Here is a 16,321-nt window from a genome sequence, read left to right on the forward strand (position 1 = left end):
CTTCCTTCCGAGGAGTGGCTGGTGGGTTTGAACCACCAGCCTTCTGGTTAGCAGTCAAGTGCCTTAGCCACTATGCTACCAAAGCTCCTAGCCACTGTCTAGAGAAAGTTAAAAAAAAAAAAAAAGATGAACAGGTGAGGGACAGCCTCTTCTGCCTCTGTCCTCTGTAATTTCCCGTATGTTTATTATCAGGGTTATTGAGGGGTGGGGGACTTATCTAGAAAAGGTGACTTTAGAGTCTATGCAATGGAAACATGCTCATAAAATATTCTCAAAATATCCTTAATGATTCTCTTCTCTTTTCCAAGAGACAAAACAAAAAGCCTTTAATTCTTTTCCACCCTCTCTTCATCCTTTATGATTTTATTAGAATCAGCAGCAGGTTGGCTGGCTGTCAAAAGTCTGCCTTAATAAAAATAGTCATAATCATTAAGACTGTCTTCTGCGCCAGACACTTCACAAGATCAGGATGTACCTCTGTCCACAACACTCAACAAGCAGATCACTCAGTCAAAACAACCACTTCAGCATTGGATCAGGCTGTCCAGTGGCTCAGTAAAAGATACATGGTGTGTACCACCACAGGTCTAATTAGAGGGATATGACATATCAGGTTACTGCCTGCCCCTCATCCCAGACACTGCTTTTGTCATTTATATAAACTTCCTCAGTTTTCTTGGGGCATTTTTCTGCTGCTCAAAAATCAGAAACCTGGTTCCTTCTTTTTTTGTCACTGTGAAAACCCTGAAATAGAGATGGATCAGTACCGTGGACAGCTCCAGACAGCTCTAATCTTGCCACTTGTTGCTGCAACTACATTTCCCAAAGCACTTGATCTCCCTTTGAATAGCCCAAAAGGACCTCTGGTGCTGTAGTGGTTAAAGCACTCACCTGCTAACCAAAAGGTCAGAGATTTGAACCGACCAGCTGGTCCGCAAGAGAAAGATGAGGCAGTCTGCTTCCATGAAGATTTATAGCCTTGCAAGCCTTATGGGGGAAGTTCTACTCTATCATAAAGGGTAGCCATGAGTCGGATTCAGCTAGATGGCAGTGAGTGGGTTTTGAATAGCCCAAGAATATCTGATTGCTTGCTCCTCTCATAGCATGTGGACTTAAAGAAGTCCCGAATCACTGAGAGATGCTGTGTCTTTTTCAGGCAGAGAAGTAAATCTTCTTCCCTCCAGCCAAACTTTGGGTTTGAAGTTAGGACCTTATCATTGGTAGATCTTGAGGCTCAGCAGAGAAAAACAGACTTTTGTATCCTCACTGATATAGACCAGCTGGGTGGATACTAGGTTAGGAGAGGAACAGAGACAGTGGCATCACTATGGAGGTGTGAGGGTGCAGACCATTAGGTGACATCAGAATGACTGTCAATAAAATTTTTGTGCAATGTTTCAGCAGGAATTTATTATTTTTTATAAAAATATTCCTCTAGTTACTTATAGAAAGCTCTGACTGCTAACCAGAAGGCTGTCAGTTCAAACCCACCAGCCACTCCTTGGAAGGAAGATGGGGCAATCTACTTCCGTAGTGATACTGCTTTGGAAACCCAAGGAGGGTCACTATGAGTCAGGTCCAACTCGACAGCACATAACAACAACAAATTTACTTATAACAACAAAAACATTTTTCATAAACCCAGCTTTATTGTTGTTGTTGTTGTTATGTGCCGTCGAGTCTGACCCAACTCATAGCAACCCCTCCTTGGGTTTCCAAGGTGTTATCACTATGGAACTAGATTGCCCCATCTTCCTTCCTAGGAGTGGCTGGTGGGTTTGAACCGCCAGCTTTCTGGTTAGCAGTCAAGTGCCTTAGGCACTACACCACCAAAGCTCCCAAACCGAGCTTAGTTATATCAATATACTTATAAGGCTCTATGCTAATTTATTTTTAAACCTTCTAATGAGCTTCAGTCCAAACCAAACCAAACCAAACCCACTGCCACTGAGTCAATTCTGACTCATCATGACCCTATGGGACAGAGCAGAACTGTCCCATGAATTTTCCAAGACTGTAAGTCGTTATAGAAGCAGACTGCCTCATCTTTCTTCCAGGGAGCTGTTGATGGGTTCAAACTGCAGGCTTTTGTTTTAGTAGCTGAATGCCTTAACCACTTATTACCCAATTGAATGATGCTGAAAATCACAACGTGGTTTCTTCTGTGTGCACTATGCACCATTATTTTTGTGCTGCCAGTGTTTTTATAGTCACTGCATAGTGCGGTGTAGTGGCTATGGCGTTTGACTGCTTACCAGAAGGCTGGCAGTTCAAACCCACCAGCCACTCCTCAAAAGGAAGATTGGGCAGTCTACTTTCGTAGAGATACTACCTCGGAAACCCAAGGAGGGTTCGCTATGAGTTGGATTTGACTCGACGGCAGTGAGTTTGTGATTTTGTCAAATTTTCTGTTTTTTTTTTTTTTTTTTTTAACAATATTGTGGTAAGTAGTATTTGTGAACCTATATCAATAACTTTTTTTGAGAAGGAATGAACAATTAAAGGAAGATAAGGAGAAAAATTTTAAAGGCTTCTGTTCAGTTACTTATAATGTTGCAACTAAAAATGTTGTAATTCAATGCAAAAAGAGTTTACAAAACAATTTTGTTGTTAATATTCACATAATTTATAAAGTATTATATTTAAGCATTTACAGCTATATTTATCACATATTGTTCTATGATTAAAAATGATAATAAACATTACTAAGTATTCTATATGGTCTGGTATGGAAGGAGGTCCATGGGGGTGATACCATGAGTTTTTGCACTGGGTGACACCGACCCAAGTGATGCCACTGGACAGGGAAGCCCAGGTTCTATAGTACAGACTCCAGCTTTCTCTTTATAGCAACTTCCTTCTCTGGGAATGGAAGTTTAAATGGTACTACAAACTAAGACAGCTAAATATATCCTTAATTAAGCCCTCACTGGTGGTGCAGTGGTTAAAGCAATCAGCTGCTAACCAAAACTTTGGCAGTTTGAACCCACCAACTGCTTCTCAGGAGAAAGATGAGACAGTCTGCTTCCATACAAATTTACAGCCTCAGAAACTCTATGGGGCAGTTCTACTCTGTTCTATAGTGTCACTATGAATTAGAATCAACTTGATGGCAGTGGGTTTGGTTATGCCACATATTTTTAATGTTTAGTTTAAAAATGTCCAAGCTATGTTATGATGCCTTTGCATGGGAATTTATGAGGATAAATGTATTTTGTTTAAGAATCTTCAACAAAATTGTGGGGATCGCTGAACAAATATCGTGTAAGTCAGATTACAGTTCACTTTCACTGACTCTACCTTCCATCTCTTTTTGTTCACCCAATACTTCTTTTATGAATTTTTTTATGTTTTAAGTTTTTTATTGAAATATAATTTTTTATAAAGAGAAACACACAAATCTTAAGTGTGTAGCTTGATTTTTACATGTGTACACACTCATGAAATATCCACCTAGTTGAAGGTTCAGAACATTTCCATCAGTGGTGTCACTAGCATTGGTGAGACCCAGTGCAGTAACTCATGGAGTCACACCTTTGTGTACAGCTGTCAGCTTCTCCTGGCCTTGCCATGGAGGTTCCCTGCAGCTCTTCCCCTATCCCATTGGCCAAAGTGGAGATCCTCCTCTTTACCCAATGCCAGGCACCCAGGCCCGCCCACCCATGCTCTGACTGGCAGATGCCACATTAGGGGTATGTGGGTGTGGATTGAGGGTGTGTGATGAGTTACTGAGCTGGGTGATACCAACTCTAGTGATGCCATTGGATTTAGTGGCCCTTCCTCACAAGCCCAACCACCACTGCTGCCGCCACCTGGACCCTGGGTCTTTTGGTTTCACTCCCTCTGACAGTGTAAAAGACTGCAGTCTATACCCCCTTCTGAAAAATGTTTTAACATGAACAAAAGTGAAGGTAATCGTATCATGAGCTTCCATATACCCAGCACCCAGCTTCAACAATTATCATGACTTGTCACAATGCTTTACCCTTTTATCTTTTTTTTCCTTAATTTGTTTTTGGTTTCTAGAGCACATAAAGTCAAACTCTAACCTTTATGTTATTTTATCCCAAGCATACTTAGTATGTTTCTCTTTTTAAAATGTTGTTGTTGTTGTTGTTATATGTCATCAAGTCGGACCCAACTCATAGCGACCCCTCCTTGGGTTTCTGAGGCAGTATCACTATGGAAGTAGATTGCCCATCTTCCTTCCAAGGAGTGGCTGGTGGGTTTGAACCACCAGCCTTCTGGTTAGCAGTCAAGTGCCTTAGGCACTATGCTACCAGAGCTCCCCTTTTTAAAATAGGCATGTTGATTTCTTCATATCATCCAAGTTCCAGTCCATATGCAAATTTCCTCCATAACATAAATAATGGACTTTTGCTTTTGTTTGAATCAGGATACCAGCAAAGTCTACAGCCTACATACACCTACATACACCAGACATGCACCTAAAAATTTATGTATAAGAGTTAGGTCATGGTCATGGTCATGGTACTCCATAGCAAAGATTTACTAAGCCATCTGTGTTCAAGGCCAAGTGATAATGAATAATACTGTGGACCTGGGACTTTTGGTGTTCTGATGATGGAGGTGAGACTTAAGTTGCTCAGAGACTAAGTGAGTGTTTAAGGCAGGAGAATAGTTTGGAGCCATAAGGAGGAGGGAAAAAGTGCCAAAAGGATGCTTAAATCCATCTGCCTGGGGTGAGAGATTTGCTTGAGGCACCTTCCATACTGAAGTAAAAGATAAGGTGATTGGAGTCAAGCTGAAGAATCCCCTAAATATCTAAACATGGAATTGACCCCTTTATCCCGTCAGACATGGAAAATCACGGGAATCACCAGCAGTCAATGCCGTAATGAAATCCGGAGCATCTGGCAGCCAGCCCCACTCTCCTCTAGTCTGCCATCTTTTGCCTGGAAGAATGGAGTCCCCACACTGGTCCAGAGCTCCTTAGTCTTTTTCCTAAAGTAAACCTTGGAACATTAGAGAATTATATTTTCTGGGCTGGAGGAGCCCTCAGAAAACATATAACCCAGTGCCCATATTTCATCAACAAGGAGACCAAGGCCCAGAGAAGAGAGAACTTGCCCAGGGTCACACAGCTGGTGGGGTGGGGTGGGCGGGAGAGTGAAAATCTGAAATGGGAGGAAGGAGCCTGTTCAGATCCTAGTCCCCACAATATCTTTTCTACAGGGCTATTTCCTGGCTGGCACCTGAGCTATGTAGACATAAAGGACAACTCCCGTGATGAGACCTTCCGCTTCAAATGTGACTGCTGGTTCTCCAAGAGTGAGGGGGACAGGCAGATAGTACGTGACTTTGCCTGTGCCAACAACGAGATCCGTGATGAGCTGGAGGAGACCAGTACGTGGGGGACTAACGGGGCCAGCCCAGCTTATGATGCCGTTACTGAATCTTCAGTTAAATGGGAATTGGCTGGGGGGTGGGGCTGGGGACACAGTGTTGGAATCATCTAAAGAGACTCTTAGAGCTGGAGAGGATTCAAATGCCCAAAGAAGGAACTATTATTGGGGAGGTTCATAAGTAAACACCCTAGATGTTGCTTGGTGAACCTGGAACTGCCAAGATGTTGATGCCAGCTCATGGCCCTGAATCACAGGGACTAATTAGGCAGAGGGAAAACCACTGGAGAGCAAGCTCACCTCAAGCTCACTGCTGGGCAGTTTGGTGTGAAGCCCTCTCTGGTTTATTTTTATGTCATGGAACTCCATCCAATCGATGCATGTGGCAACAGCTGCCCAATCAAGTCATCCTGGAAACAGAGTGTGCAGGGGAGCCAGCACCTCCATCACTCTCTCTTTGGTTTTTTCCCTCAGGGGATATTTGAAAGGAAAGAGTAATTGATCCCTAAGGTGGATAACCATAAAGGCCAGGGAGGTATTTTTCAGTACAGATGCCAGTGTACGGGTCTAACAGACTCAAAAAGGGCTTATCAAAGGTAGAGCCTAGGGTGAAGAAGGGATTTCCTAAACTTAGTTATTAAAGTAGCACTAGCTGGAGTAAGAGATAAACCCTCATATCTCAGTGGTATAACACAACTAAGTTTATTTCTTACTCACACAATCTGCAACCCAGTGTCCATGCTTGGTGGGAAGTCTTCCACACTGTGACTCAGGGGCTCAAGTTCCTTCTATCGTGTGTCTCTGCCATTTTCAATGTGTGGCTTCTGAGTTTCTTGCAGAAGGGAAAAGAGAGCAGCAAGAAGACACGTACTCCCTTCTTAACACATTAGCTCACATTCAATGGGGAGGACTAGCCATGTGACTCCAACTAGATGCAAAGACAACTGGGAATCCCTGGCTAGGCTGGTGCTTCCTGGCAACACTCTACACCATGGAAAGAAACCTTGGGTCTTGGGTGGAAAGCTACCCATCTCTTCCACACCATCTAAATGAGATGAAATCAGCTGCTTTGTGAAGTAGTGAGTGGTAATGTGCCTGGGAGCATTCAAATGACGGTTGAGTATCCATCTGTCAGGTTTACTGCCCTTGTTGAGAAGATAGATTTTCTGTAATTTTATGTGCTGAGGAGTCACTGGATTTCTAACTTTATTTTAGGTATTATGGGTGATACACAAAGGGAGTTCTGGTGGCATAGTGGATAAGGCTTTTGGCTGCTAATCAGAAGGTCAGCAGTTCAAACCCACCAGCTGCTCTGTGGAAGGAAGATGGGGCAATCTGCTTCCATAAAGATATATAGCCTCAGAAACCCAATGAGGGTCACTATGAATTGGTGGCAGTGATTTTTTTTTTCAAATGTGTGATGCACATTGCTTTCGACCTCTAGCTAATTTTATTGACCTTCAAACATGTACCAGTCTCCACATATGTATGTTCTCCGAGGCCAAAGGTAGTACTACTCTCATTGGTAGCCTTCTGCAGCTCTCTAAGCCCTGGAACTTAGTAGGTGTTCAATTAGTCGGTGCTCAGTAAATGGAAGAAGAAGCAGTCATTTTCTGAAAACCTTGCAATCTAGTTGGAGAGAGAAGCTTAAGCCCATAATACAGCAAGACAGCTTAAGCCCTTACGCAAGTAGCAGGATGAGCGATACAGAGGCTGCGGGCCATTGGCTTTCAGCGGAGGAGAGATTTGTGAGGCCTGGAACAGAATCACTGAATCTCCTTCACAGATTTCCTGCCAAACAGCTGCTAAGACCTGTGAGATTTGAGCTGGCAGGGAGCTTGCAGAGGGAGGCATCACTTGTGTTAGTTCCGGAAGGATGTGTTTGTACTGGAGATGAAAGGGCAGGACACAGAACCCAGGAGCCAGCCTGAATGAATCCATCTTTACCAGGAGAGTGTAGAGGGCAGAGTGGAGTCCACTGTGCTGCCCATAGGGAACAGACAGCCACACCTGTATCCTCAGATGGAGGCTCAACCTGGCAGAAGCTGTAGGTGCGGCCATGGATTCAGCTTGAGCCAAGCATCCCAATCCTCAGCTACCCTTTGACAAGTACTTACTCAGCACCTACTAAATGCCAGGCTCTATTCTGGAATTTGGACACACATCAGTAAAGGAGACCCCTGCCTTAGTAGCACCTAATTTCCAGTGTCTGAGACCCCAGGGGCATCTTTGGACACTCAGCTTGTGAGGACCCACCCCCTTCATAACTGAGCAGAGCTTTGTATGTGTGAAAACATTCCATACAAATGCTACCTCCCTTGACATTTCCTGGATTTAGTCTAACCATGCATTCATTCACTCAGCAAATACCTATTTTGTGCCTACTATGTGTGAGATGCACCTCTGGGCACTTGGGATATTATATCCACGAACAAAACAAAGACCCCTCCCTCCTGGAGCTTGTAGATTCCAAATGAGAGGGGGAGGTAGACCATGAACAATAAAATGACAAATAATATAGCATGCTGGAAGATGATGCGTACTAAGGACAGAAAATAATAGAGCAGGCGAAGGCAGGCCAGGAGTGCTACAGGGAGGCAGGCTGCAATTTTAATTAAGGTGTTCAGGGAAGATGTCCTTAAGAAGGTGACATCTGAGCAAAGAGTAGAAAGAGGTTGAGGTGAGTGAGGGGGTGAACCAAGCTCATGTGGGATGGGGAGGAAGAAGGAAGGAAGGAAAGCATTCTAGGCAGAGGGAACACCCTTTGTCGAGGTCCTAAGGCAAGAGCAGGCCTGCATGTTCCAGGAACATCAAAGAGGCAGAGCAGTTGAAGTGAGCAGGAGAAAAAGTACTAGAATGTGAGGATGGAGATGGGGATCCAGATTGTTCCTCTCACCTTATGGTACTTTGGCCCTCTGACTGTACTCTGTCCAATGGTATAGTCCGACTGTCTGGGGCTAGAGTCTGAGTTCTGTGTCACCTAGAGTCTAGCCTAGTTTTGGCACCCACTTAACCTGAGACATAGCTGAGAGAGCTGTGGGGAGGGAGGTTGCTGTGGCACCGAGTGTGTATAAGGGTGAGAACTGAGACAAGGTGGGGAGGGGGTTCCAAGCTGGAGGAGTTCAAGGCTTTCCTGGAGTCGTGGGCCTGGCTGGGCATTTCCCTTGCCCTATCTGTCACTGGGCTCTTGCCTCTCCTCCCTTCTCGTCTCAGTGGAAGACCCTGTTTTGCTTCCTAGGGCCTCATTTGTCTGTGAGAGCCAGGCTCCAGCATCTCCCAAATTCTCATGCCTGTCTCCTGCTTCCTGGAGTCAGGCAGTGGGCAGGTGGTTGGTTCTTCATCCCAGCGGCTCCCAGGGTTGCCCAGCAAAGAGGTTGCTACTATAAATAAAATGGGAACCATCACTCAATTAGCCCCAGACCTGGAGGCAGGTTCTATTTATAGTGCCTCGAGTGTGGTCACTTTAGTGTGGCCTTTTCCACCCCTAGGCTGTGGTCAGAGAGATGCTGGAAGGACCCAGAGCTCACACCCTGGTGTTGGGCAGCTACTTCCTCTCTGCTAATCCTCTCCCACCTCCTCCATTACAGCCTACGAGATTGTCATAGAAACGGGCAACGGAGGCGAAACCAGGGAGAATGTCTGGCTCATCTTGGAGGGCAGGAAGAACCGATCCAAAGAGTTTCTCATCGAAAATTCTTCCAGGCAGCGGGCCTTTAGGAAGTAGGAAGCGGGTGCCTACAGGGCAATAAGGGTGGGTGGGGTGGCTAAGAGAAGGGCCTGGGGAGCCTTCTTATTTTGTGGGTCTAATCAACAAGTGGTTATTGAGTACCTACTGTGTGGGGATCCTGTGCTAGCTCCTGAGGATGAAATAGGTGATTTATGAAAGGAGGCGAACTGTCAATGAGAGCCTGCCATGCGGCAGGAACAGCCCCCAGGAATTTCACACCCATCACAAGCACCATCCCATGCACAGATAGACAAGAACCTCACAGATTAGTTAGAAGTAAAATGTCCACCAATAAAATTGCAAAAGAATAATATAAGGCAGCACAGACTGACATTCTAGTTAGAAGGAGGGAGGAGAGAGCTGCTAAGATGCTTACAGGAAAATCAAAATTGGGTCTCAAGGGACCTCTCCTTGCCACTCTGTCACCTTGATATCCTCTAGAGAATCTCACCTTCACCTCCGGGCTGCTTCTGAACTGCTTACACACATATATTAATCTTTTCAAAGAAGCAGCTTCTAGTCTTGTTCATTCTTTCCATTGTTTTTCTGTTTTCTGCTTCATTTATTTCTGCTCGAATCTTTATTATTTCTTTTTTTTTCTGTTGACTATAGGCTTATTTTGCTGTTCTTTTTCTGATTGTTGGAGATGTTGGGTTAAGGTGTTGATTTTGGCTCTTTCTTCCTGTTTGCTGTGTGCATTTATTGCTATAAATTGCCCTCTGATTGCAGCTTTTGCTGTGTCCCAGAGATTTTGGTATGTTGTGTTTTCATTCTCATTTGATTCAAGGAATTTTTCAATTTCATTTCTTATGCTGTCAATTACCCAGTAGTTTTTAAGCAAGATATTATTCAGTTTCCATGTATTTACTTTTTTTCCCCCTTGATCTTCCTATTGTTGTGCCTAAGGTATACGACTGCTAACCAGAAGGTTGGTGGTTCAAACCCACCAGCCACTCTGCAGAAGCAAGACTGGGCAACCTACTTCTGTAAAGATTTACTGCCTCAGAAACCCAGTGGTCGCTATGAGTCAGAATCAAGTTGACAGCAGTAGGTTGTTTTTAGGAGCTCTGGTAGCATAGTGCCTAAGGCACTTGACTGCTAACCAGAAGGCTGGAGGTTCAAACCCACCAGCCATTCCTTGGAAGGAAGGTTGGGCAATCTACTTCCATAGTGATACTGCCTGGGAAACCCAAGGAGGGGTCGCTATGAGTCAGGTCTGACTCGACAGCACATAACAACAGCAACAATTTTGTAACGTGATCTGAGAAGATGCATTGCAGTATTTCAATGTTTTTAAATTTATTGAGGCTTACTTTGTGGCCTATCATATGGTCTGTCCTGAAGAATGTTCCATGTGTACTATAAAAGAAAGTATATTGTCCTGTTGTTGGGTGACTCAAAAACTCTCACTGCTGTTGAGTTGGATCTGACTCATAGCAACCCTCCTTGGGTTTCTGAGGCAGTATCACTATGGAAGTAGATTGCCCAGTCTTCCTTCTGAGGAGTGGCTGGTGGGTTTGAATCATCAGCCTTTTGGTTAGCAGTCAAATGCCTTAAGCCCTACACTACCAGAGCTCCTTTGTTGGGTGAAGTGCTCTGTATATGTCTATAAGGTCAAGTTGGTTGATTGTATTGTTTAGTTCTTCTGTGTCTTTGTTGAGTGTTTTCTAGCTCTATCCTTCATTGAAAGTGGTGTATTAAAATCTCCTGCTATTATTGTGGAGTTGTTCATTTCTCTTTTCAATTTTGATTCAACATTTTATTTTCATATTTTGGGGCTCTTTCCTTGGGTACATCCCACTATATCTTGTATTCAAATTCCCTTTAGATCAAGATAACATCTAAGCTCCTTAAAACAAAAACAAAAAGCCACTGTCATCAAGCCAGTTGTAACTCATGGCAACCCCACGTGTTGCAGAGTAGAACTCCTCTGTTGGGTTTTTTTGGCTACAGTCTTAATAGAAGCAGATCGCCAGAGCTTTCTTCTGTGGCACTGCTGCATGGGTTTGAACTGCCAACTTTTAAGTTAGTTGTTGTTGTTGTTAGGTGCTGTCAAGTTATCTCCAACTCATACTGACCCTATACACAGCACAATGAAATACTGCCCATGATCCTTGCTATACCTGAGCCCATCATTGCAACCACTGTGTCTATCCATCTCATTGAGGGCCTTTCCCCTTCTTTGTTGACCCTCCACTTTACCACACATGATATCCTTTTCCAGGGAGTGGTTCCTTCTGACAACATGACCAAAGTAGATGAGACGAAATCTGGCCATTCCCACTTCCAGGGAGCATTCTGGCTGCACTTTTTCCAGGATAGATTTGTTAGTTCTTTTAGCAGTCTGTGGTACTCTTAGCATTCTTCTCCAACACCACAACTCAAAAGCATGAACTCTTCTTCAGTCTTCTTTATGCATTGTCCAGCTCTCACATGCATAAGAGGCAATTGAAAATACCATGGCTTGGGTTAGGCGCATCTTAATCTTCAAGGAGATATCTTTGCTCTTCATCACTTGAAAGAGGTCTTTTGCAACAGATTTGCCTAATGCAATATGTCATCTGATGTCTTGACTGCTGCTTTCAATGGTGTTGATTGTAGAACCAAGTAATATGAAGTCATCGACAACTTAAATATTTTCTCCATTTATCGTGAAGTGTTTATTGGACCAGTTGTGAGGAATTTTTTTTTCTTTATGTTGAGGTGTAATACGTACTGCAGACTTCAGTCTTTAATCTTCATCAGTAAGTGCTTCAAGTCATCCTCACTTTCAGCAAGCAAAGTTGTGTCATCTGTGTATCACAGATTGTTAATGACTCTCCCTCCAATCTTGATGCCACATTCTTCTTCATATAATTCAGCTTCTTGGATTATTTGCTCAGCATACAAGTTGAATGAGTATGGTGGAAGGATACAACTTTGACGTACTCCCTTCTTCATTTTGAACCATGTGGTGTCCCCTTGTTCTGTTTGAATGACAGCCTCCTGATCTATGTACAGGTTTCTCATGAATGCATGATCAAGTGTTCTGGAATTCCTATTCTTCTCAATGTTATCCACATTTTGTTATGATTCATGCAATCAAATGCTTTTGTGTAGTCAATAAAACGTAAGTAAACATCTTTCTGATAGTCTTTGATTTTAGCTAAGATCCATCTGACATCAGCAATAATATCCTTCATTCCATGTCCTCTTTTGAATCCAGCTTGCATTTCTGGAAGCTCTTTGCCACTATACTGCTGCAATTCTTTTTGAATTATCTTCAGTAATATTTTACTTGCATGTGATATTAATGTTATTTTTTGATAATTTCCTCATTCTGTGGGATCACCTTTCTTTGGAATGGATACAAATATGGGTATCTTCTAGTCAGTTGGCCAGGTAGCTGTCTTCCAAATCTCTTGGCATAACTGAGTGAGTGCCACTAGTGTGGCATCTATTTGTTGAAACATCTCAATGGGTATTCCATCAATTCCTGGAGCCTTGTTCTTTGCCACTTCCTTTGGTGCAGCTTTGACTTCTTCCTTCGGTACCATTGATTCTTGATTATATGCCACCTCCTGAAATGGATGAACACCCACCAATTCTTTTTGGTACACTGACTCTGTGTATTCCTTCCATCTTCTTTTGATGTTTCCTGTGTCATTCAATATATTGCTCATAGAATCTTTCAATATTGCAACTTGAGGCTTAAATTTTTTCCTCCATTCTTTCAGCTTGAGAAATGCCAAGAGTGTTCTTCCCTTTTGGTTTTCTAACTCCAGGTCTTTGCACATTTCATTATAGTAGTTGGCTTTGTGTTCTTGCGCGCGCTTGGAAATCTTCTGTTAGCTCTTTTATCTTGTCATTTCTTTCATTTGCTTTAGCTACTCTTCACTCAAGGGCAAGTTTCAGAGTCTCTTCTGACATTCATTTGGTCTTTTCTTCCTTTCTTGTCTTTTTAATGACCTCTTGCTTTCTTCATAGTTGATGTTCTTGATGTCATCCCACAATTCCTCTGGTTCTCAGTCATTGGTGTTCAATGCATCAAATCTATTCTTTAAACGGTCTCTAAATTCAGGAGGCATATTATCAAGGTCATATTTTGGCTCTCGTGGACTTGTTTTATTTGTCTTCAACTTCAACTTAAATGTGCATATGAGCAGTTGATGGTCTGTTCCACAATCAGCTCCTGGCCTTGTTTTGGCCAAAAATACTGAATTTGCGCATCACCTCTTGCCACAGATGTAGTCAATCTGATTCCTGTGCATTCATGTGGTGGAGTCCAAGTGTATAGCCATCATTTATGTTGCTGAAAAAAGGTATTTGCAATGAATAAGTTGTTGCTCTTGCAAAATTCTGTCATGCAATCTCCAGTGTTATTTCTATCACCAGGGCCATATTTTCCAACTACCAGTAACTCTTCTTTGTTTCCAACTTTTGCATTCCAATCACCAGTGATGATCACCACATCTTGATTGCGTATTTGGTCAATTGCACACTGCAGACGTTAGTAGAAATCTTCAATTTCCTCATCTTTGGCTTTGGTGATTGGTGCATAGATTTGAATAATAGTAGTATTAACTGGTCTTCCTTGTAGACATATGGATATTATCCTATTATTGACAGCATCGTACTTCAAGATAGATCTTGAAACAATCTTTGTGATGATGAATGCCACATCATTCCTCTTCAATTTATCATTCCCAGCATAGTAGATCATTTGGTTGTCTGATTCAAAACGGCCAAAACCAAGTTAGTAGTGAGTGCAAACTGTGCCACCCAGAGACCTCTGAGCACCTTAGGAACTTAAGAACCACTGCAGACTTCCTGCACCCCACTTTCTTTTCCATGACCATTTCTCTCATCTGAACCCAAACTCCACCCAAGCCAGCCTCTGTCCTATGTCCTGTGCCTCCATACCCTCCATTACCATTTCTATGACTTTGCCAGGACAGGTGTCCACATCAGGAACTCTTCCCTTCCCCTCCTCCCTCTGCTTTCTGAATCCTGCCACTCTCCTCAGCTCCATGCTCAGAGTATAGGGACTCACCTTTCTCCCAATTCCATCCTGCTCAATGGAGTTAGCATACATTGGTGCTATAACCAAGAAGCTGGTAGGGCTTTTTAATTGCTGATATTATCTTGTTCCAAAATTAGATTGAACTCCTCAATGACTGACTTCAGGTCTTGCTTACCATTCTACCCATATTCCCAAGCCCAGGATCTGGAATGCAGTAGGCACTCAATAAATGCTTACAGGTTTCAGTAGGCATGGGCTCCTCATTGACCACATGTTGTTTTTTTCAGGGGGACCACAGACACATTTGAGTTTGATAGCGTCTACTTGGGTGACATTGCCTCCCTCTGTGTGGGCCACCTCGCCAGGGAGGACCGGTTCATCCCCAAGAGAGAGCTAGTCTGGCATGTCAAGACCATCACCATCACTGAGATGGAGTACAACAATGTGTACGTATTGTGTCACTACCCACCACCCACCACCTCCAGGAAATGCCACTTGTTCAGTGGGGGAAGAACTAAGGCTGGAACATGGGCAAGAATGGCAGAGTTTGGGAAACCTGTCTCCTTTGAGGCCAAGGTCACCCCATTAGGAGGCTGATGAGACAGGAGAGAAGGAGGAGGTGTACCGATTCTGGAGTTATCTGAGTGATAGGCCATCCCCAAGAGACAGGGGACTAGACCAGATGACCTTGGGTGCACCCAGCCTTTTTTAATGCAAAGATGCTTCTTTGGAAGATACTGAGAAAGCCAGATAGTGCCCGACCACTGAGACTTGCCCTTCCTTGCACTCCCATCACTCTATAATAACAAAGAAAATATGGTTTTCAAACCTGCTGCTTCCATGGTCATGGTATGGGCAGAGCAGAGACTAGAGACAAGCCAGGTTAATCCCAAGACCCACCTGCCTTCAAATTCCTCAGATAAGGAGCTTTGCAGTTCCCTATCAGGGGCCTTCTGGAGGATTAAGGGCCTTTGTTACCTGGGCAACATAGCCACAGCCATCAGTTTGTCTAATTAAGCCCACTTGGTAAGCACATTGAAAGCCAGAAAGAGCCCTGAGGCTCTGGAAGGCAGGAAAGACACCAAGAAGGGACCAGAGGAGAGGAGGAAAGGGGAGCCAAGGGGAGCCAAGGTCAGCCTTGCCTTTGAGGTGGGGACACCCAGGAGGGAGGGAGCACAGAGGCCACAGCACAGCTGGGCCACCTGCTCTTCTCTGTACCTGGGGCATCCACCCCAGGCCATGCCCACCGTGCCCCTCCGGGACTAGCAGAGCTCATATCAGCCCCTGGCACAGCATGCACCCTGGAGCCTTTCCCCTGAAAGGACACTGTGGGGCAGTGGAACCAGGCAAGATGGTCACCCAGAAGCAGCAGCAGAAGCTTTCTGCTGGGGGGGTCCCTTGGCTGTAATCTCCAACCCTTGGGAGCCCAGGCTTCCCCAGGGCATGTCTATCCATGTTCCACTGGTGATCAGCAGGATCCCAGAACCCAGCTCCCCCAGCCAGCTCCCCCTTGAGAGCTCTGAACCTCCTTCTTGGGCCGCAACATTTATTGGTTGCTCTTTAAGAGAAAAAACAGCCAAGGTACAATAAATCCTGCGGGAGGTGTTGGGCTTGGCTGCCTGGACCAATCGGGTGAGAACTTGAGAGCTGAGAGAGAGGCCAGAAGAGTTGCTGCTTTCCAGCAAGTCAGGGCCAGGTCAGTACTCCCTCCACCACCCAGCACTGCATCCCAACTACAGCACAGGGAGGGTTGCCCTGCTGATACTGCTCCTCTGCGAACCTCCACATAAATAACATTAAATTAACATCACATTAAATTTAAATTACTTGAAAGGTTACATGAAGTCTATGGGGCAGTGAGTTTAAGTCAATGGTGGTGGAACACTTGAAGAAGGAGGGTGTGAATGGTTCTTAACTTGAAGAAGGTGGTCAGTGTCACTGAGTTGTAAATGTAATAGCCTATGACTGTGAATATTTCACCAAAATGAAAAAAAGAGAGAGAAATTTTGCATACTCAAAAGAAGAGAAGGCAAGAGACTAGAGTGATGGAGCCATTAGGGGCTGGAAGAATAAGGCAGGAATTCTCCTCTAGAGCCTGGAGAGGGAGTGTAGCCCTGCCAACACCTCATTTCTGTCCAGTGAATTGATTTTGGATTTCTGGCCTTCAGAACTGTGAGAGAATAAAGTTCTGTTTTAAGCCATATATGTATGTGTGTGTGTGTGTGT

At 44.1% G+C, this 16,321-nt stretch overlaps 1 protein-coding gene across 1 annotated transcript in view; it reads left to right on the top strand.

The window, feature by feature from the left end:
- The window catches only part of LOXHD1 (lipoxygenase homology PLAT domains 1), a 179,416-nt gene that overhangs the window by 157,671 nt on the left and 5,424 nt on the right, over nucleotides 1–16,321 (top strand). The window contains exons 38-40 of the mRNA XM_042781382.1: nucleotides 5,197–5,367; nucleotides 8,954–9,086; nucleotides 14,383–14,541. Of these exons, the coding sequence (XP_042637316.1) occupies nucleotides 5,197–5,367; nucleotides 8,954–9,086; nucleotides 14,383–14,541 (463 nt within the window). The remainder of the gene's footprint in view (nucleotides 1–5,196; nucleotides 5,368–8,953; nucleotides 9,087–14,382; nucleotides 14,542–16,321) is intronic.

Source organism: Orycteropus afer, unplaced genomic scaffold, assembly GCF_000298275.1.
Source record: "Orycteropus afer afer isolate SDZICR_OR568_19922 unplaced genomic scaffold, OryAfe1.0 scaffold00113, whole genome shotgun sequence".
Lineage (NCBI taxonomy): Eukaryota > Metazoa > Chordata > Mammalia > Tubulidentata > Orycteropodidae > Orycteropus > Orycteropus afer.